Source organism: Sander lucioperca, chromosome 12 (assembly GCF_008315115.2).
Source record: "Sander lucioperca isolate FBNREF2018 chromosome 12, SLUC_FBN_1.2, whole genome shotgun sequence".
Taxonomy (NCBI): domain Eukaryota; kingdom Metazoa; phylum Chordata; class Actinopteri; order Perciformes; family Percidae; genus Sander; species Sander lucioperca.
The window spans coordinates 33,500,497-33,528,298 of record NC_050184.1 but is presented as its reverse complement, the minus strand read 5'-3'; the positions used below and the strand labels follow the sequence as shown (position 1 = coordinate 33,528,298).

General features: G+C 39.7%; 1 protein-coding gene across 2 annotated transcripts; it reads right to left on the bottom strand.

The window, feature by feature from the left end:
• Positions 1-2,140: 2,140 nt before the first annotated feature.
• Positions 2,141-27,445, bottom strand: ptpn22 (protein tyrosine phosphatase non-receptor type 22). 2 transcript variants are annotated; one of them, XM_031290596.2, is made up of 27 exons: positions 27,350-27,445; positions 25,929-26,206; positions 22,961-23,069; positions 22,271-22,347; positions 21,707-21,802; positions 20,094-20,132; positions 19,786-19,857; positions 19,041-19,100; positions 18,574-18,716; positions 11,978-12,044; positions 11,791-11,868; positions 11,501-11,587; positions 10,048-10,594; positions 9,858-9,941; positions 9,506-9,583; positions 9,317-9,388; positions 8,938-9,056; positions 8,273-8,300; positions 7,892-7,990; positions 7,651-7,719; positions 6,294-6,427; positions 6,076-6,103; positions 3,280-3,342; positions 2,877-2,980; positions 2,756-2,786; positions 2,581-2,664; positions 2,141-2,255 (listed from the first exon to the last, which is right to left on the bottom strand). In XM_031290596.2, the coding sequence occupies exons 2-27, from the start codon at positions 26,028-26,030 to the stop codon at positions 2,194-2,196; spliced, it is 2,532 nt and encodes an 843-aa protein (XP_031146456.1). In that variant the 5' UTR covers positions 26,031-26,206; positions 27,350-27,445; the 3' UTR covers positions 2,141-2,193. The 2 variants fall into 2 exon arrangements, with proteins under 2 accessions (XP_031146456.1, XP_031146458.1); XM_031290598.2 differs by having other exon boundaries at positions 7,892-7,984.
• Positions 27,446-27,802: the final 357 nt, after the last annotated feature.

The window sequence follows — 27,802 nt, the reverse complement described above, 5'->3', positions numbered from 1 at the left end:
AGATACAGATTTTATAAAAATCCATTTTAACAAAAAAAAAAATGACAACATTAAGCATTACGGCACAAATCTTTTTATTCATTTTTGAGCCCCTACTATCCGTCTCTGTGTGGTCTCGCATTGCCAGACCTTCCTTCACAGCGCTGCGGAGGAGGGTCTGGCTAGTCCACACAGCATTCCGGGATGGGAGAAAAACATGCTCTGGTTTATTGGCATTTCATTAAACCGATCACAATCGTCATGGCCATGGAGCCACAGCACCTCTGCAAAATAGCCTCGGGAAGGAACTTGTTTTGGTGGAACGTGTACGCTCAAAAGTTGTTTTAGTCGTGCAACAGAAAACTCAGATTGGACAGATAGTCTAGCTAGCTGTCTGGATTTACCCTGCAGAGATCTGAGGAGCAGTTAACCATAGTCCTCAGAAATCCACCAGAGTTTAGAATGCCAACACAAAGAAAACGGAAGGTGACGAACATCCGGCCGAAAAGAAGGACATACGGCGGAATTTCCGGCGGCACCGGAGCAATCCCAGAAGTGGAACATGGTGGATATAGACTAGTCTCTGTGTGTAACTGTGAGTGTTCCCTGCGTGTCTCTACGATGTGTAACATTAGACAGCCAATCAGCAGCGTTATTAGATCTGGGTAGAAGCATGCCGCATGTTTATTGGCTCACTGACGCTGATGAGATTTACTCCTTAGGTATTTAAATTTGGTATTGAATGACGAGGCACGTTTCGATACTTGATACTAAGGAGGCAATTCAGTCGGTGCCTGAAAAGTATGGAAGTTCGGTACCCAGCCCTAAGAATCGTAAAATAGGGATTGGCCAAGCAGCCGTACTGCATCTTGGTTTTTGTTTTTATAAAAACTAGTGCTCACATGATTGATTTTTGATTTTACATCTGCATGTCGCCTGGAAGAAACAATTACTACATCATAGTATCATACAGTACATACTAGATCCTATTCAGGAATCAGATTGGTTCAATATATTATTGTTTGTCAGAAATATGGCTATCATACTGTAGGCTCTTGACTTACTAGCTCTGTGTTCCAGCACCAATGATTGCTGTTGTTAATGTTTGTACCGAGGCATTTTTCATCATCTATTTTTATTTGTCAGTATCCTGGATGATAAGTTACAGACAGTAGGGATCCGCTACCAATATGTTTCAGGCTTGTTAAGTAGGAAGGAAAAAAAAAAAAACACAATGACAATGCATAGACTTTCTATATTTTTTAATAAATAATTTTGTGTGTAACACCGGTCTAACTGTACAGTTCCATCACATTCATATTCATTCAGATGGATGTGTGAATTACGGCAAGGAAACAAAACCAAATGACCCGCATGTTACACTGAGTGATGTTAAGTTTGATGTCTTTATAATAGAAAAAGTGGTGTGCTGGATGCAATGTCATACCCGTTTTCTTATTTCATGCCAAAAGCACAAAGGCACGCAAACGCTAAATATATTCCTCATACATCAAGTTTAACAGCGAGGCGGAGATTTCCATTAAACATTCAAGTCATGGCTCCAAGTGGCTGTGCACGGATCAATAATCAAAAATCAAAACTTAGTTGATATATTGTACAAAATGCATCAGAGCTGAGAAACAAGGCACTTCCTGTGCTCCACTGAGGGTGCTACTGTGCTGTGCGAGACAAAGAGAAGCGGCACTCAGTGCTTTTTACAGTCCCTCCAGAAAAACGCGGTTATGCGATCGTATAATTCAATGCATAATCAGCCAAAGTCCGCATATTTATGCGGGGGCTGCATTTTTTTCAAATACGGCGCACTTTCGCCGCATAAATTGCTGATTTCTGTGCAAAAATATGCGGGGCTTGCATGATTTCATAATCCCCGCATTGTGGTTGCAAAAAAGTCACATATATCTTAGCAGAAAGTTGAAAAATGTTGCGTTTACTTCACACAAGAGCAGCCATTTTCCCCTGTTGCCATGGAAACGTTATGAAGTAGTTTTTAAGAAAACATGCCGCATAATCACGGATGTTTGCCCGCAACAATCACAAAAAAACTCCGCATTTTTCTGGAAGGACTGTTTTTAGGTCCACTCTATGTGACACTCGTAATAAACTTCCAACTCTCCAAGTCCTTTAGCTATGTAATACATTATGTTGATCACTGTTCTGTTTTTTGATATGTAGAGAGCGGTGACCTTCTTAATGTTAAACCCAGGTCTCTGGGTAACTCCTGGGCCCTTTTGGCTTTCCAAAACGGTTCCCAAATCCTGTGGAAGATGAAGACGGTGTCATAAAAATCGGAAAGGGATAAGTAACACTCAAATCACAAGGAATTTGCCTTGGTTGTTGGTGCATACAGTACTTAAGTATATTAAACATTAATATGAAATAAACAAACAATAAATACAGAAACAAATATTTACATATAACTGTTATAATTAAGAAAGGAAAAAAAGAGCCTGTATGGCTTAGTGCAGGGTGTGCAAAATGTTGAGGGGTGTGCGAAAGTTCAGGATATATAGAATGTGCAGATGACAGGTATATGTAACATTATATCATATGCATGTCATACTGACGTAGATGCAGGCCTACCGAATTTGAACACTGATGACGAGGCACCATTGGACGTAGGCGGTGTTTCAGGTTGAGTGGGAGGCAGCGGAGGGGCGGTTTTGGCTGAAAATGCAGTTTTTAAACATGTTAGTCCCACTTTTCTCATAAACACCAGTGCATTTATTGAGCTAAAATTGAAACGAGCATCACTTACGTTTTAGTTTGTGTCTGAAGAACTTCAGACTCTGGATGAAAGAAACAAAAACATAGATTTGGTTTGGCTACCTTTTTAACATTGGTTCAAGTTGTGTGTGTGTGTGTGACTCTTGTGTTACCCTGGTTCGCGACACGCCCTTCTCGTGGCTTTTGTCTGATTTGTTTCCTGATGTCTCGTTGTTCAGGGAGAGCCTGTGGTTCGCCTCGTGCTGCCCCACTTGTTCTGATGAACACAGAAACAGGAAATGAAATGATTGGCTTCATTTGAAATTGTCATTATCTCCCCCCCTGTGGTTGCTACATAGGTGTAATTTGCTACACAACAATAATTACGTGTTTTAATCGGCTCTTATTAGGGATCACCACGGCCTGTGTGATGTATGTGGTTGACACTTTTCACATGTTTTTTTTAAACGTTAAATGTGTCTCATACTACCTGTGTGTGTGTGTGTGTGTGTGTGTGTGTGTGAGACAGAGGCTACTGTGTAGTGTGCAGCCCCTCTAATGTCTGAAGAGACTCACCACTTCCTCCTCCAGCTGCGACCACAGGAAGTTGAGTGAGCTGCCGAACTGCAGTAAGGGGCTCTGCAGTAGAAACACAATGATAAACTACCCGTCACATAGACACCATCTTTTAGATTTATTATGAACAAGACGACAACAAACCTGGCGCTTTTCTAGCCAAGCTTTCATCTTTTTTTTTTTTTTTTTAATTCTTTTTTTTTTTTTGGTAAATGATGCCTCTCAGTGGTGAAGAGAAGGTACTTTCAAATACTAATTTTAACCTGCATGCTGTTGTACAGTATGTACCAGTGGTGAGAAGTATTCAGGTCCTTTACTTAAGTACAAGTACAAACACCCCACTGTAAAAAAAATACTCTGTTACAAGTAAAAGTATGTAAGTATCATCAGGAAAATGTACTTAAAGTATTAAAAGTAAAAGTACTCAATGCAGAAACGTACTCCCATTTTAGAAACTGGAAACGATCCAAACTGTCAATCAACTATTTAATCGGCTCATCATGTCAGCTGGACTTGTAGGCCGTTATATTGTTGGGTAGTTTAATTTATAATAAAACATCGTATTTTATAAACTGTAATGTGTTTTGTTTGCCAAAATCTTAATTTGTAAAGTAACTAGTAACTAAAGCTGTCAGATTAATGTAGTGGAGTAAAAAGTACAATATTTCTCTCTGAGATGTAGCGGAGTAGAAGTAGAAAGTGGCATGAAAGAAAAAGACTCAAGTAAAGTACAAATACCTCAACATTTGTACTTAAGTACAGTACTTGAGTAAATGTACTTAGTTACATCCCACCACTGGTATGTACTCAACAAACACAATGCAACCTTGCAAAATGGGATAAATGGGTGGATTACAGTCATCAACAAAATATTTGGCCTCTGACCCAAACTGTTAAACATTAAAGCACTGTCAAAAAATCCCAGGAAAAGACAAACAAAAAAAAATAAATTGATACGCTAAGCATGATCTGCTCAGCCAAAGCTTGATAGAACTAACTCCTCTGTGCGACAGACCTCCAATGTTGTCTACAAGATATTAAAAACACAACGCAAATTGAGGCACGTCATTGCACTGATAGTCATGAACATGAGCACTGTAGTCTAAAATAGAGTGCAAACCCACATCCACCGTCCTGCTGCCATTAACACACAGACGCGCAACACATCTAAAATGGTCCCCAACAAATACACTGTTTACTCCTGTTTGAGAAACATTTGAGACAGCGACAGTTTTTTTTGTTGTCATTCTCCCTTTTAGCTTTTAGTTCTTCTTTGTTTAATTTCCTTCTTTTCTGTGATGGCCCTGCCCCAGTATCAGCCATAACTACAACAGATAACTTCTAAAATAAAATTAAAATACAATTAGGCCTATATAAAGACATCTCCTGCTACCTTTTACCTGGCTGGATACAATAACACAGGCTTTTCCAGTGTTACAATGAATTATGTGACCTGTCAGAATGTGTGCTCTGTGTGGCCAGGTTAGCTCAGTGGGTAGAGCACATATATAGAGGTTTACTCCTCGACACAGCGGCCGCGGGTTCGACTCCAACCTGCGGCCCTTTGCTGCATGTCATTCCCCCTCTCTCTCCCCTTTCATATCTTCATCTGTCCTGTGGAAATAAAGGCCTAAAATGCCCCAAAAAATCTATATCTTATCTTTAAAAAAAAGAAAAAATAATGTGTGCTCTGTAGCGCCCTCTACCTGCCGAAAAATCATTTAGTGACTTCACGGAGAAAATCGGAGCCGGGCAACGGCTTTAATAAAAACTATATAAAAATAGTGGTTAACACTTAACTTTAAGGTATTGACATAATCGTGACATGACACTGTCATAACTATGACATCACACTGTCATGAACGTGTCATAAACATTATAAACAAGTCATAAACATTTATGACTTCTGTCATTAAATGTCATTCGGTTTTTGTCATGACAAGTTGACATTGTTTGGGTTGTCTTGATTATGACAACTTGACATTAATCAAAGTGACATTACCAGAAATTGTCATGGTCATGACAAGTTGACATAACATTTGTTTGGGATGTCACATTAGAGAATGTCTTTGTCATGACAACTTGACATAATGTCATCCTTTTTAATGTCCAGTTGTCTTAATAAGGACACTCCAAAGAAATGTAATGTCAAGTTGTCATGACAAATACATCTTCTGGTAATGTCATCCTGGTTAATGTCAAGTTGTCATTACAAAGACATCCCAAACAAATGTAATGTCAACTTGTCATGACCAAGACAACTTCTGGTAATGTCACTTTGAGTAATGTCAAGTTGTCATAATCAAGACAACCCAAACAATGACAGAAGTCATAAACGTTTATGACTTGTTTATAACGTTTATGACACGTTCATGACAGTGTCATGTCATAGTTATGACAGTGTCATGTCACAATTATGTCCATACCTTCAAGTAAAGTGTTACCAAATAGGGTACTTTTCACTGTAAGTCACGTTTGCTCCTACGGGTCATTTATGATCATCAGATGGAAAATTAAACAGTTTCAGAAACATTTCAAAGTTCCTCATATTACTACTTTAAATGAAAGCTTGTATTCATGACTCTAATCTTCAGCAGGAACGAATGGGCTTGGGCTCAGCGCCACACAAAGTATTAAGATATGGACTAGCATGTTGTTGGTTTTTGTCTTTTAGTTGCGTATATATGTATTTGAGAAATATAGAATGTTGCTAGCCCCCATCCTTTAACTGCCAGGTCGAGTAGAAGGAAAGCAAAAGAGAAATGAGTATTCACTCATCGTATAAAATGTGCTTACCTTGTCTGGAACTTTTAGCTCGAACGCTCTGAGGGGAGGGGGGGGACATTTGAAAGAAAAAAAACGTTAATGTCCTATGAAATGGAAACTTATCAAGTTAATCACTGAATGGAAAAGCATTGAGATTAGTATAGGAAAATGAGTCAGTGAGTGTCACTTGCTGACAACACACTGTCACCCCCAGTTTTGTGACTTGTTTGATAGTCATTATTTATTACCTTGCTCCTGCTCATTACAACATCGAGAAAATTCTTTGGCTGAGCGGTGCCGTCCCACTCAGATGAGAAGCCTACCCTCGGTAAGCGCTGTGTTGTTTCTAATGGCTGCGGGCAGAGGGCGCCTTGCTCCTGAACTGTTGGGGGGAAAAAAACACTTCACTTAGACCTGGCGTCTTCAAGGTTTTTTAGGCTAAGGACCCCTTAGCTGAAGGAGAGACCCCAGGGACCCCCTACTTATATTGTCAAATTGAGTTCACTACAATTGAGCCACCCTACAATAATGTGCATAGTGGCCTAAGGCCTTTACACATTTTAGGTTACATTTTGTATTGTGCTTGCAAGCTATTAAAATGTTTTTGACATATTCATATATATTTATGTGGCACAGTGAATTGTATTTTTAATTTTGTACGTCTCCATTTGTGTATGTATCTTGGTCGTGGTTTTTATATAAGCCGCTACAGGTTTCTACCACACCCTCATGTATTTTTGTATTTCTTCAATATCATTTTTTTTTGTTATGTTCTGTGAAACAAATAAACTAAATTAAACTAAACTACTTAACTGTATCTGGATGGCTACCTTAGTGGCTAGCTTACCTACAGGCCAGTAAGCCTATCGTCACAATGCGTGTTTTTTCCCCCACAAATAGGCTGCTTTATCTTTGCTAATATTATGTTGGATTCATGTTAATGTATATTGTCAGACATCTCTTTCATCAACTTTTTGAAAAATGATCAAACAACAATTTGGTGGCCTACTGTGGGGAGTAGCAACATGCTAGTTCACTGACATAAGCTTCGCAAATAAACTCAGACATATTTTGGTTACAATGACGGAGTTATCCGTTTGTAAAGTATCTAAATGTCAGTAACGTTTTGAAATTAGCACTTCGCCAGCAAGCAGTACTTTGTGGGCAGTTGTGCTAAAGTTAGCATGCTAACATAACATAAACTGGCTGGCAGACACCTCGCAAATAACCTCAGACTTATTTTCTGGTTACAGTAACTAGGTCAGTGGATTTTACTGTGTCTATTTCTCGATACTTTATCTAAGCAAGAAAAGGCCAAACAAATAAGATAAATATTTTAGCACGACAGTCTATGGGGTTTGCCATTCTGAGTAACGCTTTGGTGGTGAGCGACACAGACACAGGCGACACCCCCTAGCGTTATGGCGGTGAAATGCACCGCGATGCAAAGCAACCCCGACGCAGAACTCCAAAAGGGTCACGATGCCGTAGGAGCGACAGCGTAGCTATGGCGTGGAGTTGATGCAGAAGCATAAAACAGCCTTTAGACTACTGCAGCCTGAGCTAAATGGTGTGTCTCTTGTAAGAAAGCAGTGGTTGACTCACTTTGTTCTGTGATGAGGATGAAGGACTCGGGGGTTCTGTCAGGAAGCGGAGGAGTCAGGCTCTCCTCAGCTGCACAACCAAAGATGACCAAACTATTCATTTCTTCTTTAATTACAGGGAATTCACTTATCTTTTTATGTGTGGGTGTGTATGTTATGATTTTACACATTTACAGACATTTAGACGGAAATTTCCGTGGATTTTTGGATCTTAATTCCATCGTTCAGTGTGGTGAGCTTACTCTGAGGAAGCAGCGGAGGAGTCAGTGGGTCCAGAGGCGGACAGTAAGGGGGGAGGTTTGGAGTTGTATATGATGCAAAATCAGGATGTGGTTCTGGTACTGGAGAAATCACAAGAAAATACGATACTATTGAAATGAACACACACACACACACACACACACACACGTAATATTTCATAACAACCGGCAGAAAGTGTGATATCTTGAGTCTCTCTAAATCAGTTTAAAAAAAAAGGCACATGATCTGGTAATGACTTAAATGTTACAACAGCAACTTTCAATTAATCGTCACATACTTACATACCACAATTTGTCACATTGTCAGCTGACTTAATTATTAGCCAGTGCACGTACATATTAGCCTTCTTATAAATATCTTACCTGTGAAGCTCATTTTTGTTTTCAGACTCTACAAGAAAGAGAAAGATGTTGCTGTTACATAACTGACGTAATATTTGTAATGCTCTAACTGTCTGATATTGTAGTAATACAGAATGATTTAAAAAAAAAAAAATAAAAATAAAAATCAGTTCCATTGTAAATTTCCGGATAGTTTTTATTTTTTTATTTGAGTCACCACTTCTCACCACAGTTTATGGTTGAAGTGACACATATTGTCCACCTTTTTAATTTCCCAGTGATGTTAAACAGACACTGACTTCATTATGTGGTCAAATAATGTGTGTATGCGTTAGAGCTGCAAAGACGAATGGATTAATCAATTAGTTGTCAACTATTAAATTATTCGCCGACTATTTTGATAATCGATTAATCGGTTTGAGTCATTTTTTATGAAAAAACAGAAGTAATTATCCGATTTCAGCTTCTTGAATGTGACTATTTTCTAGTTTTGTCACTCCTCTTTGACAGTAAACTGAATATCTTTAAGTTGTGGACAAAACAAGACATCTGAGGACGTCGTCTTTGGCTTTGAGAAAATACAATCGTTAGCAGCCCTAATGCGCGTAATCCGTCCTTCTTTAAACCCTCATGTCACTGACTTACAGGAAGTCCCGCATTAACCTGTGAAGAGACTTTATGCTTACCTTACTCCTCGACCAAGGTTTGGTCTCGCTTGGCTTTAAATCCCCGGACCATTCTGAAGATATTCCTATTCTGTTCCGGTTCACTGCCAGCGTGACCTCTGACTTCTGTTCAACGGGAGCTGAAAGACAAACAAGAATAATCAATTTCATATAGACAGACAGACAGACAGACAGACAGCTTTATTGTCTGACCCAAAGCAGTGACAGAAATGTCCCTTCGACGAGGCTTATTAAAAACATACATTTAAAACTTGTAAATGCACATTTAAAACATACAAAGCAATGTTTTTTTTATTACATTTTAAGTCAAACCCATAACTCAGAATCCTTTTTTTGTTTCTCATTTAAGAGATTGTGATTTATGATATTATGAAGTCACCTTGATCCAGTGCTAACTCAAATGATTCTGGGGTTCTCTCGGGAAGTGGGGGAACAGGTGAGGGGGGATTGCCTGGCAATATATGGAAAAACATATAGTTTTTTTAGTGAATATTGTGTCACTGTTGCCACACTTTGCACATCAAAACGTCATTTAAGAGTTTCAGATATTTCCCACTTATTTTCTCACCTCCCAACTCCCGGACAGCCTCTGCAGCAGCGTTGGGTGGAATGATAACCAGTAACCTCTCATAAGGATCTGAGGGCTCTGAAAGATAAAAGCATACGTAGCTGGAGGTTGAAAGTCTGAAGGGGTACGGGACTGTACAAACATTGGGAAACCCTGCTCTGAAGTCCAGGATATATAAACAAATAGCAAGATTTCTACAACAGGGAAGCCCTATGTGTTTGCTTCAATGTATTACAGTATAACTGGACTATCAGAAACTTTGAAATTGGAATGAGGAATATTTTCAGAGTAAGCCTCATAGAAACTAATGGTTTATATTTCCAGTTTTTTTATCTACACTGAGAACACCAACCTGCATCCTCAGCCATTATAAAGGATTCAGGGGTTCGTTGAGGTAAGGGAGGAGGTACCTCCTCATCCATATGGACTTCAGTACCTACAAAATGCACATCGGTTAATGAAAAAATTCTACAAAATGACATCCCACTGCCCTGTTGTCTGGGTTCTTTAAGACTAACACGTGCACCAATTTGACTATTTACCTGAGGCGGGAGAGTTAAGCTCCAGAGTCTTGTTGTTCAGAAACAATGAGGGCGTGCTAAAGATGGGGCTATCCGTCCATTGTTTGGCGTCTTCAGTAGAGTCCATTGGTGCCTCCTCTGATGGAGGGGAGCTCATTGGAGTGTCAAAGTAGGGGTCCTCTACCATCAGACAAATGGCTGCTGCCACAGCCGGAGAAGGTGGAGTGTTTCGTGACACTATGTCATCGGGGTCCTGTATCTTCTCCTCTACTAGAGAAGTTCTGTGGCTGGTATGGGTGGGTATGGGTTTGGGTGAAATCCTGGGTCCTTCCTGCAGGTTCTGGGCGGTGGCCAGAGCCTCAGGAAGGGTCTGGAGTAGATACCATTGCTCCTGGTCCCCGTGCATGTCCTCGGCTCTGAAGTCTATTAGATTTTCTAAAGCGGAAGGCAACGGAGTGTGGTACTGAGGCGAAACATCCCTTTCTTCATCAAGCAAATCCAACTCCTCGCTCAGGTCAGAGAGCTCGCTTTCAGTGTCAGGCGTGATAGGGGACGCGACCGCTGCCACCTGTTCAGTTCAGCAGGGGGAGTGTGAGTCACAACAGCTTTTGATAAATGAAAATAAATTTGCATGTGAATGCGTTAATGCTCGGAAAATGTGTAGGCCTATGTCATAGGGGTTTCGCGGAATGGTCGACTATTCGAATATTGTTGCATCATTGCAGAATATTCGTTCATTACATCAGATATGTAGTAGTGGGCGGTTTGGGTAAACAAGTCATAGTTGTTCTGTGTGACTGCAGTGCAAGGCGCTAAAGCAGCGGACATTTTCTTGAATGCTAACCAGGAGTGTAGCGACAGCAAGTAACTGTCAGTTTATCAGGGACTCACAGATGTTGAATATTTTCTACATTTGCACTTTCATTATGGCGTTTCATTGTGGTGAGTATAGGCTAAGTTTTGAATTTCTGTTTGCACTGTTTATAGCCTATTTTCTGTTTACATTTGCCATCTGAGGAAAATGTGTTAATAATCTATGTCCTTATGACAGCTCATTTCGCTGTGTGTGTTTAGTTGATGACTACTACACTAGACTATTCGTTAATGCCCTAGTATATTTGGTATCATGGTGTGTGCAATATTATGCAGTATGCAAATATGGAGGCTCTTACAGTTGAATAAACCACTAACTTCTTGTGTGTTTAGCTTCAAGTAAAGCAGTGGCCTAATTGACTCAACCTTCATCTTTCATCTGTCTGCAAATTTGATGATTTTCCACTCAGATCACGTGACTGCAATCTATCTATCTATTTAGCTACAGTGAAACCACAAGAAAACCGGCCATAGCTGTTGTTTCTGTTTTGCTGATTGTGGTGAAAGTGGTGCGTATGAGTTGGTGTTGGTAGAACATTATACATTTCCATTGTTTCTAAAACTCTGGCTCATTCGCAAGGCAGTGTTCCTGGTCGCTCACCTCATTCCTGCAGGTCTGGGCATCCACGGACTGCAGATATCGCTCAAACAGCGACTTGATGGTTCTGTACACCAGCTCATATTGTTCCTGAGGGTTAAACAACAAAAAAAACCTGCTCTGTTAGGTGACACAGCCCTGGGGCATGACGCACGAAACACAAATCATCAAAAGATCTTTGATAGAAAGAAGCAACTGACGTGAAGAATTGCCTGAAATGTGGCTCTGCTTGTTGGAAGATTGGATACACTTGATGCTTTGTTAGTTTAAAAAAAGAAAAGAAAAGAAACTACCTTGGTTTGAACCAACGAGGGCCTCTGGGTTCTCATGTTTTGAACTAAGTCATAGATACTGAAATCTGGAGTGATCATCTAAAAACAAGCACACAAACAGCACAATGCATCTTGAATCTTTGCTGTTAAATGAATGTGACATCACATAGATAATTTGCAGAAAGTATTGATGTAGGAATGTCTCTACCTGTTTCTTCAGGAGGTTCCAGGTATAGTCAATGACACACAGGACTCCGGTTCTACCACAGCCAGCACTACAATCACAGCAGCAAAAAAAGGCACATTTTAACCACTCAGCTTATCTCCAGCAAGAGGGACATTTCAATATGGTTACTCAAAGTATTATTAGTCGTAGAAGAGTTGAAGAAGTCATCATGGTATGTGCATACAACATATTTTCAAACAGTGTGTCAAAATTAGGGTTGGGTATTGTTTGGATTTTTACGATTCCGATGCCGAACCGGTACTTATAAAACGATTCCGATTCCTAAACCGATTCTTGAAAAACTGAAAAATGACATCAAAGAAAGGCTTTTACGTCAGTTTTGGTGAGCCCAGAAGGAAAATATGCCATTTTAAAAGTAGCCTACATTTACGGTAGCTAGCTAACGGTAGACTACAGGGAAAGTGTGATATTTTTACGTCCATTTCGGAGCGACAGAGGGAAAATATTTCAGTCGACACATTAAGTGGAACTGAAATGAGGAACCAAAATTTGCGTTCTAATCCGGTCCGATTCCTACTGGTTGCGTAGTGGAACAGGGTTTCGGTACCCAACCCTAGTCAAAATGATCTCGATTTTTTTCAATTGTATTTCATTGTCCGAACTGTACCCATCAGTACTCTCAGCAGGATACTCATTGCTAACTCCTAATTTACCCATCTTGAAAAGGCTAATCTCAGTGGACTTCTTTGAAATTCTGAAATCAAATTAAAACAATAATAAATAAACTATGTTTATGCTGTATGCTTTGACTTTAAACTTGAAAATATTTAGTATAGGTAAGCTGAGAAGTCATTTGTAGATAATGAGTGAATTTTCCCATTCGTAATATCGTACATGTGTGACGACCCTGCTGGTAGTCAGCAGTGTATGTTTGGTAAATTGGTTGATTGTTGGATGGGCTAGTTATCAGTGCCTTCTGTCGGCACCTGGGCCTGGTGCTCCAAGATTATAAATTTAGGCTCCGCTACTCATTCTCTCTCTCTCTCTCTTTCTCTCTCTCTCCGTGGTGTTTATCCTCGGTTCTCTTTTGCTTATTTTGTACACAACATGCACATTACTGATCTTACTGCCATTCACATGCCACGTTTTGTGTTCCTTTGCAAGTTAATCACTTTTGTTATATAAATGACTTTGTTTAATCCTTAAACTTAAGCATCTCTCATATTTGTCATGGCCCAAGAGCCAGGTTATGACAACATGATTGTCCTCTATACAGTTCCCCTAGCAGTATAGTAGAATGCCATCAATAAACCTGTGTTACTGTGACAGACAGGAGTGTATTCAACTCTTTGGTCATTCTTGAGGTTGCGGTAAGTGGATTGTAGTGTGGAATAATGTGAGAGGTTTGTGATATTCTGTCATTTTCCTGTGAGTGTTGAGGAACAAAATCACATTTACTCTTTGACAGCTGTCTGGTAGTGATATCACTCCGACTATGTAGGTCGGATCTGCCACTGACTCAACATTCCATTTCTGACACATCATCCTAACAAAGGTGTGGGCACGTCATGGTGCGGCACACTTTCAGATCATATGTTTCTACAGTATTCATATTAATAGTTAACGTATACAGCAAAGTTAGGTAATTAGTCATCAAAACAAAAGGTACCACAAAAAGAAAGCCAAAAGATCTGTTACAAGATAGTGTGTGCTTCAATATACTTTGTATGTATTTATGATTTGAAACAGCCAAGTCAGTCTTTGTGCATCATCCGTATTTGCCAAATCAATTTCTGTTATTAACCTGCTAAACAAAGTATTGCGTAGTTCCCAATAAAAAGGACAGCAGAAAACAAAATTAAAATTTTTCTATATCATTGACATGGCACATTGAACTAATCTTTCCTTTCAAGTAGCCAATTCCATAACTAAGCTACATATCCCATATCCCCCCTATGGCCAACTTAATATAGCCTATATTTGTGCACACCCAAAGAAAACCTAATCGCTCTGTTTAGCACAGATTCACAGAACAATATATCTCTAAGGCCCCACACCCCAGCTGAATAATCAAGCACAGGACACACGCATGCAGTTGTGTGTGTGGATTGATGATCTAAGTATAGTGTAAGTTTCAGTAAAAAGGTAGATGTGAGTTTTAAATCAGCCAAAGTGTAAGTGTTGGAAAAATGTGGGGGGAAATGCCCACACTACAATTTAAAACCTAGTGGGTCATAAGCTACCCGCCTACGCACACTTCCTGTCTAAAAGAAAAGGGAGGAGGTGCATGCCTAACCTCTAAGGTCTAAGTAAAGGACATATACATGCTGCCCACAGGCAATGTGTTCCCCTACTAATTACTCAGAACATAACGTGTCAATCTTCAGTGTGATCTTGCCTACAACAAAAAAGCCCTGTCCATCAGGAATTATGATAATCATTATGAACATTATTTGTATCTCAACTGCCATACAGTGTTAAGGTTAGGGGGTTAGATGCACTGCTTTACATTAAATTGCATAAAAATGTTCTTAACAGTTAAAGAGATTACATGGTTTATGGGCTTAAAAATAGCCCATAAAAAATGTAGTACAAAATAAAATATTTAAATTACATAAGTGAGTGTTAAAATGTTTTTAAGGAAATTTACAAAAAATGTCAAATTTGAGGCTGTTCCTTAGTTTTGTGAGAAAAGGCTGCCTCTCCATACTTCTTAGCAGTATAAAAGCAGAAACACTGCAGTTAGTACAGTATGGGGGTGCTAAACCACTCAGAGCCTTGTAAACTATATTTTTAAACAGATTCTAAAGTAAACAGGAAGCCAGTGAAAAGATTCTACCATGGCTGTGATGTGTATTTTACTTGTTTTGGTTAAGGCATTTTGCACAAGCTAAAGTCTTCTCACTGATTACTTGGGTAGTCCAGTTAAAAGAGCACTGCAACTATCAAGATGAGAGCACCAAAGCAGAAATTAGTGTATTTGCATCAGAAAGTGCAAGATATGGTCTACTTTTTCTATATTCTCTCCGAGTTCATGCGAGCACAGCGTCTTTCCAAGTCTGTGCGCAGTGTGCAAACAGCGCATCTCTCTCTCTCTCTCTCTGTCTCTCTGTCTCTCTGTCTCTGTCTCTGTCTCTCTCTCTCTCTCTCTCTCTCTCTCTCTCTCTCTCTCTCTCTCTCTCTCTCTCTGCCCCGTCCCCCTCCCTGCTCTGCCGGAGTTGGAGAGCAGAGAGTCAGAACAGTGAGAGAAGCCTGTGATGATGGCGGGAAGAAAGAGAAGCGCTGTGTGGAGTTTATTCACTCCAGCTGATACAGACACTGCCACATGTGATGTGTGCAAAAAAGTAATTTGCCATTATGGTAACACCACCAATTTCTATAAACACATTAAAGCAGTTCACCCGAGAGAGAACTCCGAGCTGCAAAAAAAGTTGAGGGAGGAGGAGGAGGGGGGAGAACCCCAAACTAAACCCCCAACACAGAGACAGAGGTCTCTGGCAGAGGCTTTTCAGCCAAGAAATCAGGAGTATCCAGGCATTAAGCAATGTTGTTCACAGTGATCAGAGAGGCAATTTTAGCAGACTGATAGAACTATCATAAATTCAGCCTGTTGAAAAATATCTTAATTGTTTCACTGGAACTCAAAAATATACACTTATATTATTTTATTATTTTTATACCGTTACATTGTTTTATATTGTTCTAGTTAGTAAATAAAAACAATTAGATTTGCCTAAAATCTTTGTCCCGTGTTTTATCATAATCATAATCAACTAACTAAAGGCAAAATCACAAAATGATTCAATGATCGTGACGTTACAAGTAAAAAGTATCGGTATCGGTATCGGCGATACTAGCCCTGTATTTACTTGGTATCGGATCGATACCAAAATTCCCAGTATCGCCCACACCTAACCTTTAAGCTAAAAAGACTTGACCCTCCCCTCGCCAGTAATAATTTTTCTATGACCCTCTAAAATGATTTGAATAAGAAGCATGACTTATTCTGGTTTTGGACATATCTGCATTCGCCCTTATGAAATCCAATCGCGGCACGGCTGTCTTGGAACGCAATATACAGATGGTGGCTGAATGCCCCGACACTTAAATTCAACTAAAATGTAACAGTGAACAATCAGTGTTCGACCTACAGTCTGTTGAGATGCCTCTCCAAACGCAGAAACGAAGCGCAGTCACACCATAAAACGTTAAGACACGTTGAGAAAATAGAGGGGATTATTTTGCTGTAATCCAATGACACAGAAAAAAAGTAATCCACAGCGATCAGTAGATCCACAACAAGGGTCATGGTGTATCCAGCAAGGCCTATACGGGCGTCACATTCACCAGCCAGCTCCAAACAGGTGAAAGAGGCCTCTCCATTTCGCCGTTTAAACAAAGTAGAATAAACGTATAAAAGTCCAAATCTACACAAAACCCGCAATCAATTAGTAAGCTGACATCACATTTATATACATGGCATTTAGAAAACCTATATTGCAAGGTTGGCACGGCAAGATGTCCTACTAGTGCAACAGTAATTTTCGTTTTTTTGCGTCCTGCTGCTCACATCGTCAGCCAGGTAATATTTTTTTTACTAAAGCAGTATATGAAATCTGATGTATTACCTACCACCATTTAGTTGTTTTGTGTTATTTAAGATATTTATAAAATATCTGGTCATGCCAGATGTAATTATTCCACTCATTCGTTAAACAATGCAATTACCCGTTTCAGCCACCAGGGAGGCAGTGCTCCAGCAAACTCATGGGTCAGACCCATCTGGTAGTGAAGGACGGCCGAGACTAAGGCTACGTTCACACCGCAAGTCTTAATGCCTAATTCTGATTTTTTGCTCAGATCTGATTTTTTGTTAGGCTGTTCACATTACCTTTTAAAATGTGGGCTATATCAGATTCCACTGTGAACTGTTTGCTAAGCATTTTCGCTTTTATTTCAAAATGTTTGCGTAATGGCAGCCATAACATTAATGAGCAGGTGCTGAGGAGGAGAAGAATGAAGAGAAAGAGAGACAAATTTGCTATTTCGGCCTTTTGTGGAGTTATGGCTGCAAATTCACTACAGAGGTCTGTGTGACCGGACGACCGATTTGCACGTCAGGACCGCTACGGGGCTCCACCAGAGTTTCCTCTGGCTTCTCCCTCGCACGCGCTCACGCTCCACCTCCCCGACGGTGCTGTCGAGACGGGCCGGTGGTGCGCCCGACCCCGAGGGACCGGGATCCCACCGGCCGTCACTTTCATTGCGCCACAGGGCGACCCTCTGACTCGCGCGCACGTTAAACTCCTTGGTCCGTGTTTCAAGACGGGTCGGGTGGGTTACCGACATCGCCTTTTTACGTGAGCCGATCCCTGCCCTGGCGACGCAACGCGGTTGGGGCACACTGAGGACAGTCCGCCCAGGTTGACAGCTGCACTGGGAGCAGGGGGCCCCGTCCCTCCCCGCGGGGAGAGAGGGCGCAGCGAGAGTTATTGATATCATATCCGCCCTGGTTGTTCACACTGCGGCTGCATTGAAAAAAATCTGATCTGGGTCTGATTCAGGACCACATATGGAAGTGGCCTGAATCTGATTTGAAAAAGTCAGATCTGGGCTAGATTTGAGTGTTCACACTACTTCTGAAGAAGTCTGACCTGGTCACTTGACCCCAAAAAAATCATGAAAAAATATGCACCAAACAAGCCACTTTGAAATTTAGCTGTTTTTATGAATACAAAAGTTGGGTGACCCCCCCCCATAGACTAAAAAATGTTGGGTGACCCTCCCCTCAACAAAGAATAACTATTTTCCTCCAGTGGTTCATTCCATAAATACCGAACGGTCCCTTAGCTATAAATTTCACACCGTGTTGTTGTATAATTTAGCCCAGTAGGGAGCATGTACAGTGAGAATAGTGGACCGATTATAGAACCCTGTGGAACACCATATAAAATGTGATGGGTATTTTAAGCATGTTTACCAATGCTGAAAAGCTTTAATGCATATGGAACCAGTGGACGACATTTCCAGAAATTCCAACTAAATGCCTTTTATCATTCTTGATTGCCAGATTGATATTTGTTGTGGATGTTATTATCACAAAGAAAGCTAATTAACTGTTTATAAACTGCTGAAACAGGCCTGAAATTATTCGTAATACATGGATTAAGATTTATTTTTCATAGTAGTAGTTAATAATTAGTCTTTCATCGCCAGACATTCCTCCACAGCACCATGGAGGAGGGTCTTGGGCGGCACTAAGCTCCGCAAGGAGCCACCGTGCCGCTGCAAAATAGCCTCGAGAAGGCACTTGTTTTGGTGGAACATGTGTACTTTCAAAAGTTGTTTTAGTCGTGCGAGAGAAAACTCAGATTGGACAGATAGTCTAGCTAGCTGTCTCAATTTACCATGCAGAGATCTGAGGAGCAGTTAACCATAGTCCTCATAAATCCACCGGAGTTTAAAATTCCAACACAAAGAAAGCGGTAGGAAACGGACATCGGCTGAAAAGACATGCATCCGGCGGAATTTCTGGCGCCACCAGAGCAACCCCGGAAATGGAACGTCGTGGATATAGAGTATATAGTTAAGAATTAAATTCCATAGAGAAGCCTGACCTGCAGTGGATGCAAAAGGGGACGTCATCATGGGGTTGATAGGAACGCATCTCATGCAACATGTCCAGGATGGGAGGGATGGAGTCTGGTACACCGTGATCTGGCCAGTTTAAATAGTGCAGCTGTTTCAAAGTTCGGCTACACTGGAACAAATAAAAAGCATTGTAGACAATAAAGCCTCTTTTTAAGAGCACATTTCATAACAAGGTCTTACCAGTTCAAGACAAACACATTTACCTTGCTTACTGCTTTGCTACTGTATCATTGTGAATGCTAAAGAATTACATAAATCAAATGATTTTAGTAGACGCAAGATGTTAAATATGACCACATGTTTGGCGATTTCAACAACTGCTCTAGTCTTTATAGCAGCTAAAAACATGTAGTCTGATAATCTCTTGCTTGTCTTTGGAGAATTACCCTGACAGTTATTCTCACCGTCAGGGTACTCTATAAACACTACTTACGTTGCGATAAGTCACCCTTAAAGTCCTTGTAAGATAATCTCCTTTATTTTCCTCAGAATCCTGTAAAACAAAAAAAGCCCGACCGTGCATTCTTAAGGAGAGTACTTATTATTGATGTTTGCCAAAAATAGATAATGTGAATTTCTGTTGTATTGAATTACTAACCAATAGGGATGTAACGATACATTGTGAATCGGTTAAAATCTATATAAATGCATTAAGATTACAATCAGTTAAAATAAAAATGAATCACGATGAAATGTTTTAAACGACCTAGGGCATAATCTACCAGATGTTACCTTGTGTTCTTAGTTCATTTATTTGAAGAAATTTCTTTCTATTTATTTATTTTGATGTGGGATTTGTTTTAAAAATATAATTATATATTTTTTTATTAAATTCTTTTTATTTAAGATAAAATACTTTCATAATAATTTCAGTGGCACTTCTGATAAGAGGACACGTGTTGTTTTGCACAGTTTATATAAATAAAGGAATATATTTCAGTCATTTGTCTGCAGCTAATTCAGTTAAACAAATCATATTGTGAACTTAAAGTGAATCGAATCGTGAGTTGAGTGTATTGTTACATCCCTAATAACCAAGTGTTGTTTGACAAAGATGTTGAATGAAGATAGTGTGAGTTGTGAGATTATAATGTCAGCATATGAACATGAACTGTATAAACAGTTCTACAGCAATCCGTCAAAGTGGGAAGTGAGACTGCAAGAATACAAATACTCACACAGTGAACTGTGAAAAGCTCACAAACAAACGGCTGCTCTTGTTTCTGTGGCCAGTAGCGCTCACATTTTTTCTACAAAAAAAGTAAAGAAATCACACTGTTTGTCACACTTCTAAACCACGACAAAATGGCTAAATCTACGCATTAAACCAACCCATGCAATGACCCAGGTTAGTGGTATATAAAACCACAGCCAACTGAAAGTGTACGGACACACAAAATGCAGAAGTAGTAATAGTATTCAAGCAATGGAGCACAGTGTCTGTTAAGAGAAAAGTGGAATGTGGAAATGTACATAATGTAGTTACCTTTCCCATCTCAAATTCTCGACAGGCCATCACTACAACCTAAAGCCAAAGAAGTTCATAAGGTCAGTTTATGTAACCAAGGCATTAGAAGTAAGATAGTTATTGAACCCCAGCGGGGGAATACCGGTTGTTGCAGCAAAACAACAGAAACAACTGAAAAAAATGCAAAAAAGTTCTATAAACTAAAATACGAATTGATTAAAAGTAAAAACTACTAGGGCTGGGAATCACCAGTGGCAATATGACAGTATCACAATACTTATGTCACGATATTATTGCGATTTTAAACATTTCGCGATATTCTGCCATTAATTACAATTTATTACCTTGTTTTCCAACTTCAAATTATGTCCCTACAGGAAAAAATTGTCAACATCTGTTTTTTCATCTCCCTTCAATTTTCCATCTAGTGGACTGAAAAAGAAATTAAAGTACTCATATTATGCTTTTTGGCTTTTTCCCTTTCCTTTATTGTGTTAACCAGTATATATTTTTTGTGCATGTAATGGGTTTTCAAAGTGAAATAGCCCAAAGTCCACCCCAGAGGGAGTTACCATCCCCCACTGAAAACACTGTTCATGAACTGCTTGAAACAGTTCTATTATAGTCCAGCCTTTACTTCCGTGACAAATGCGCGCCATTTTGCGTCACTTTGTAACACACATTATAATGCTGGCCTAGCTGCTAGATAGTTGTATCACCATGTCCAGGAGACAGTGCAGAATTAAAATGTTATGTGTGAAAGAATAATTTGTTAACATTTAAATAACTGAAAGACGGAAAACGTCTAGCTCCAGTCTACGTTGAATGGCTGAGCCAAAGCCATAGGTTACCGGCTGAAGTGGGTTTGTTTTGGATCACACTAGCTTGCTCTGCTTCTGACTGGCTAGTAGTCCTTAACTAGGTACTGAGCATGTGTCACTCCCAACAAAGATGGAATAGAAGTGTGATCACTCTGTAGCTAAAACGGAGAGCTCAACACACAGGGTGAAAAGAGGAGCTGCAGCAATGTGCAGTACAACAAAAAATGGTGTTTGAAAATTAAACAATGTAAACCTATTTTGGCACAACCTCTAAATACAATTATGAACCTGAAAATGAGCATAAAATTAGGTCTTTAATAATAATAATAATAATTATTATTCTAGTAGCAAAAAGTTAATTAAGCAATTTATATAATTAAAGATCGGTACTTGGCATCCGTGTATCAATAATTTTTTTCCGCATCACTAGAAACTACACGAGTATTTTGAGACAAGATGACATGATAAAATAGCAGCAGAGTCAACAGGTCTATGTAAAGTGTACACCAGACTATCATATGATATGATTAAGTAGTGCTCATAGTGTTTGTCTGTAGTAAAGTAAAAGAATATAATGCAAGAGTCAATGTAACATATTGGCGTAATATAATATAATATTGTACATTATGATATAGTATAGGATATGATACATAGTATCAGGTGAAGTGTAGTAATATAGTGTATAATAAAAAATAAAATAGTGCAAAAGCTCCAAGATCATTTTACCTGAAGCATGCTTATAGTTGTTAAGAGGACAACATTATGCGTTATAACACATTTTTGTGCCAACAGACAACAGGCACGTCCTACCTTTATGTTGTACTCCCAAAGCATCCTCAAGAAGTCCAGTACTGTGTGAGGCAGAGGACCCTGAGTAGCAATGTAGGCCCTGGAACCTGACGCTCCCTGTAGACACAACACATCTTACAGTCACGAGTCAGAGGATCATGTGAGTAACATTTTGTACAAACCACATTAGTTACATATATCGTCAATGTCGGGCAAAAAAACGTATATGTCCAAAACCATTGCTTTTTTTAGAAAAAAAAAAAAAAAAGGATCATTTGAAAACATTTTAGCGAGGTATTTTTCTCAGATGAAGTCAGACACAATCCCCTCGTCACTGTTTAAATATTTGTAAGACTCACAGACAGATGTAAAGGGTAGGGATCGACCAATTATCGGGGCCGATATTTGGCAATATGCAGATTATCTGTATCGGTGTTTTATTTTCCCGAATAACCGATGAAGTGAATCATTAAAAAGTGCGCTACTTTGGCTCCGCTACAACGACGATATGTACATATACTGTAAAATGTTGTAAAATGTATAGAAATGTGAATGATTTTCCTTACAAGGACACTCTTATTTTACCTTGATGAAACTGGCATTGATGTAGTCCGTGTCATTTTTAGTTGTGGTGAGAGTGAGCTTTACTCTGGTGTGGTCAACTGAAAGGAGAGGAATATGTATGTTAGAATATCAATGTCGCACAATTGAGGAGTCATTTCCTGTGCTTTTTGGGCCTTTCACACCTTTATGGCAAAAAAAAGATCAGAGAATTAAAACGAAATAGAATAAAATATGTTAATATTCGTGTATTTTCTTGATATTAGGACACATTTCACATTGTCCAATGATTATAAATATTAGAAAATCTTGTATTTTTACATAAGATGGACTATAATTAGTCACACTTGTGCTACATTAAAGTAGAACATGTTATTTATAACCTTTTTTGAGCTCATCAATATCACGTTGCATAATTTAAGGTCATCATACATATAAAAATGAATTTACGGAGATTATTTGCATCGTTGTGTTTATGTATTTATCTAAATGCCAAAAAACTCATAATACTGTAAGCCTATGATTCTTTGATCCACTTACATTTATTTTCAGCATTAATGGGCCAGAGGTGTTAATATATGGAGGTCAAAAAGTCACAGTGTCCTGGTCACATCTTATCTAAACTGCCATGATGCAGAATTATATTTATCATCTTACGCAGAAGTATAAATGGCAAACCTCAATTTTCACAATTATGCATTAAGCAAAGCTTACAGGGAACAATGTCTTTGTAGCGGTTCTTCTTGATGTTCTCCTGCTTTTCTGCTGTCTTGGTGGGGAAGGTCTTGTCAGTGCGGTACTTGACTGACTGGCATTTCAACCTCTGGAAAAAAAAAAAATGTAATCCTACTGCATTAGACTACAGCATTTTAGTCATTATTCCTTGAAGCCATGTAAATGTCTTTTCTCTCTGTATACCAAACAAAGGAACAATCTTTTCAGCCTAATTCTACACTCTGATAAATGAAGGTGCTTGATGGTTAAAATACTACCTTTATGAAGCGTAATGTTCTACCTGTTGTAAGAGAGGTTATGTTTAAACGGCATGGCAATTTAGAGTTCGGATTTGACGATGGTGCTGTATAAGTTTGCCTTGTTATATGATTATAAACCATCATGATGTTGTGTTCCACAGAAATATAGTTGTAAGCTAATACAATGCTCATTGGCAAAACATGACAGGTGTAACCTCACATGTGACGTGTGTCGTGGCAATTCGTCACACTTAATGCTCAGGGAATGGTACAAATGACAAAGGTAAATCCAAACAGTGCAAACTGATGAGAAGGTCTCGACCTATATCTATGGCTATAGAAATGTTCTTATGTTGGTCTATTCTGTTTCTGTACACACGACATCTATTGCATGCCTGTCCGTCCTGGGAGAGGGATCCCTCTTCTGTTGCTCTTCTTGAGATTTTTTCCCTCCGTTTAAAGGGTTTGTTTAGAGGGATTGTCCTTATCCGAAGCGACGGTCGAAAAGCACAGATGGTGTTGTATGCTGTACAGATTGTACAGATCCCTGAGGAAAATTTGTGATTTGCCGTATTGGGCTATATAAATAAAATTGACTTGACTTGTCTTTTTTATACCTTGGAACAGTCTAATCTTGTCTCCTTCTGTTCGTACTTCCGCTTCGCCGCTTCTCGTCAGCCTTGGCGTCTCGGATGTTAGCACTTAACAAACCCTACAGGCCAAGGCGTATGACCTTTTGGCTTTAGCAACATTCATTGACATTCCCACAACATAAGACACCAAGTTAAACATTACTGCAATAAAGAAGACAAACATGAATATACATGCCATATGTGTAATAAAGATATTCAAACGTGATTATACTTGCAATATTGTAATTTCCCCTACAAGTGCCTAGAGGCATTATATGCAGGGACATAGCTGAGTGTACAGTAAATACAACATAATTAGCTTTACCCAGTGGTGGAAGAAGTGCAGATCTTAAAGAAGAAGTGGATGTCTAAGAGAAGTAACAGTAGCAATACCACAGTGTAACCGTACTCTGTTACAAGTAAAAGTCCTGCATTGAAAATGACGTGAATCAAAGTATAAAACTATTAGCATCAAAAGTAAATAGAAAAAGTAAAAGTTCTCATTATGCAGAGTGGCCCATTACAGAATTATTATATTACATGATTATATAAATAGTGATGCATTAAGCATAATGTTGCAGATCGTAGAGATGGAGCTACTGTAATTTTAATTGATTACTGAGTAGCTTACACAGTCTAATCTAGAATAACACATCATAATTTATAGGCTGTATGTATGTATGTATGTATTGATAATCTGAATCTGCAAAGTACCTAGTGACTAATAGAATAAAAAAATGTAATAAGGTAAAGAGTACAATACTTTCCTTTGACATGTAGTGGAGTAAAAGTATAAAGTAGCAGAAAATGGAAATACTCAAGTAATCAAGTACCATAAGAAGTACAGTACTTGAGGATATGTACTTAATTACACTACACCACATGGTTTGCCCAACTATTAATTGGCAAAACCAATTTTCATAATAATTCATAATCAATGTAATACAGGCATATTTGGTGATTGTGTGCCTTACGATGCTTTCAGGTCACAGATAACTGTATTTATCACCTTACCGTTGTGACACAAAGATATGACAAATCTTTGATGATAGTTGTGACGCATTTATATCATTAATGTTTTGGGCATTTTTTTGCAGTACTTTCATAGTTGTTCAGTCTTACAGGAGAGTCGGCAAAAAGAGGGGGCAAATGGCAAACAGATTACTTTTGACCATTCGCACGATGGTCATACATCAATTTTTTTCAGTGAGTCAACCCTGGATGACCAGAATCTGTGACTCACTTTACTAGAAACTGACACGAGGCTTACAGGGGAGATTTACAGTGTGGAAGGTCTGACACTCAGATTAAAGTCATGGCACGTCCATGCTTACAGGATTTGTTAAGACACTGGTCTTTTTGTTCGGAGGCCAGTTCTCGCAGTTCCAAACAGTCTGCTGAAGGCCTTGCGGACCATCTGCGCTGCTACCACCACAGAGTGCTTTTTGTTCTTAAAGGAAGTGATGCAATAGACCCCTTCCTCTGGAGTGGTCAGGGTGGGAGCAGCATGTGAAGCACACGGTGCCATCCTCAGGCACAGTCATGTCACTCATCACCATGGCAGCAGCCTGCAGATGATGTCATCCTGGGTGTCAGGACTTCTGAGCAAGAGTTTATTTTGTGCCTATGTACAGTATGTGTGTGTGTGTGTGTGTGTGTGTGTGTGTGTGTCTGAATTGTTATATGTATATAAGACTTATAAATGACAAATGACTGACTTGACTACCTGAAAAATCTTTGTTAGTTGTTAAATGTTATAATGCATTTGCATATGGGTCTTCCTTGTTCTTGCGCCTTTACTGAAAAACAACGCAAAGAGGAAGCACAAATGTGGCGTTACAATAGCAGCGTGTTACTTCCCTGAACATGATGCCTTTCGTGAAAATTTTAAATGAACATGTACAGTTCTGTCAGTTTATTCGGTGTAAACAAGCATAGCTTTTATGACATGGATTCTGATGATGTGATAACGAAAGCCACGGAGGAAATGAGTCTACTGTGTGAAGGCTTCACCTACGATACTAATCCCAACAGTACTTCAACAAAAGGGAACATTTTTGACAACAGTTGACTCACCACAAACTCCCCAGTAATTCCATGCGCTGCCTGATCGTCCACAGCCTCCTGTATCTCCAGCTGGGCCAGAAGGCTCCTCAGTATCCGGGCTTGCTGCTCCATGGCTGCCTGTACACTGCCTGGGATAGGGCACCTTTCACAGGCATGTCAGGACACAGAGGTCCACATGTCCAGGGGTCATGGATTAGGGTCGCCAAGGCTTGGCTTCAGGGCTGTAGGCGCTGCTTCTGTTGCTGCTGCACAGAGCACTTCTCTATTGCAACTGGCACATCAAGGAACTGTTGTGAAGAAACATGTGAACTGTCTTAGAGGAAGCAAAACTAAGCTAACAGGTTCTGTGGTCAGATTAAAAAACATTGCCGCACCCTCTGTGTGTCTCTCACTGGGTCCTAAAGTCACACGGGTGTTTCACTGCGAACAGCGTCGCAGAAGGAAAGAAAAGGGAGCACCCACAAACAAAGTGGGCCACACGTTTATGCATCTGAACAATCACGACTAACTGTTGCAATGCAGGCAGTCTAGCCTGTTGGACAACATTCAGGACTCAGCAGAGGAGTGGAGGAGGGATGTGGGAGGGATGGAGGCAGAGGGAGTGGTTGTAAGTGAGAGGCTGTCTGAGAATCCAGAAAATCCTGATGTTCAGAGCAGCAACCCATTGAACTCTCTCTGCATCTTCATTTAAACCTACTGTTTGTCTCTATATTACAGGCCATCCTCGCAACAGCTCCTCCTAATCCCTCACTCTCTGTTTCTCCTCCCAGGCTTTGGAACAACCTCCCGTCCCACAATAAGGCATGTTCTATGATTGGCAATTTTAAAATCTAATTTAAAGACCCACCTTTTTTCACTTGCTTTTAACTTTTAGCTGCTTTTACCTCTTGTTAATTTAATTCCCTCTCCAAACTTCCTTCTTCTTCGCTTGACTTTGGTTTTATCATGTCACTTCTGTATTGGTGTTTGTTATGTACTTTTTATCTATGTAATGTCTGTCTCTATAGAGGCACAGATCAAACCATCCGCCTTGGTTGTAAAGAACTTTGGATCAACTTATGTTGTTTTAAATGTGCTATATAATTAAATAAAGATGACTAGACTTGTCCACAGTAGCCATTTGTTTTGTTAAACCAAGCACAGACCGCGAAATACAATGAAGTACACTCTTCCTATTGTAAAACTTACTGTAATTTGTTCAGTGTGCGAGCAGTTTCTAAAGCAATGGGTGAAGCTCTGTTTCAAGGAACTACAGGTGTTAAGTCACCCCTACAGACTTCCCTTTATTACACAAAGCAAGCTGGATGTTAATAAGAGTATGACTAAAAATAATCAAACATATAAGTAAAAGAATATCCTAGCTATAATGATAAAGAGATGAATATACCAGTATCAAGATAATAATGAAAATGTACTGATAACAGGCTTACCAGTGAAGCTGACGTGCAGTTCATGTGAGAGGAGGTAGCCCAGTGTGCCTTGGTTGACATGACGAGGACAACAATGCATTGCTCCCTGCATCCAGCAGGTGTTGTACACTACATACATTAGCAACATGGTGACATCTAGTGGCTTTGTGGTACATTTACACAAATGGATATTCTGACATGGAGCTGAGTGGTTCAATTTACTCATGGGTTTGTGAAATTTGATTGTCAAACGTTTCAAAAGTCTAATACTGTGAACGGTGACGTCCCTCCTCCTCTGCCAGTTGCTTGTGGGGTTGGCTTGGCTTCCTGGCTCAGGAGCCGATGGCCAGAGTAGGGGAGGACAGCAGACATCATATTTCAGTATACCTGTATCTGTGTCGCTGTGTCCCATCTGGCAACGGGCAGATGGTCGCCCACCAAGAGCCTGGGTCTGTCTCAGGTTTCTGCCTGTTT

Excerpts from the sequence above, each read along its gene's own strand:
- ptpn22 (XM_031290596.2), bottom strand. The coding sequence starts at position 26,030 with ATGGAGCAGCAAGCCCGGATACTGAGGAGCCTTCTGGCCCAGCTGGAG. Across the intron at positions 6,104-6,293 it reads TTGTAATGAGCAGGAGCAAG|AGCGTTCGAGCTAAAAGTTC; the intron begins GTAATAAATAAT and ends CCCTCCCCTCAG. Across the intron at positions 2,665-2,755 it reads CTTCAGACACAAACTAAAAC|CCAAAACCGCCCCTCCGCTG; the intron begins GTAAGTGATGCT and ends CTGCATTTTCAG.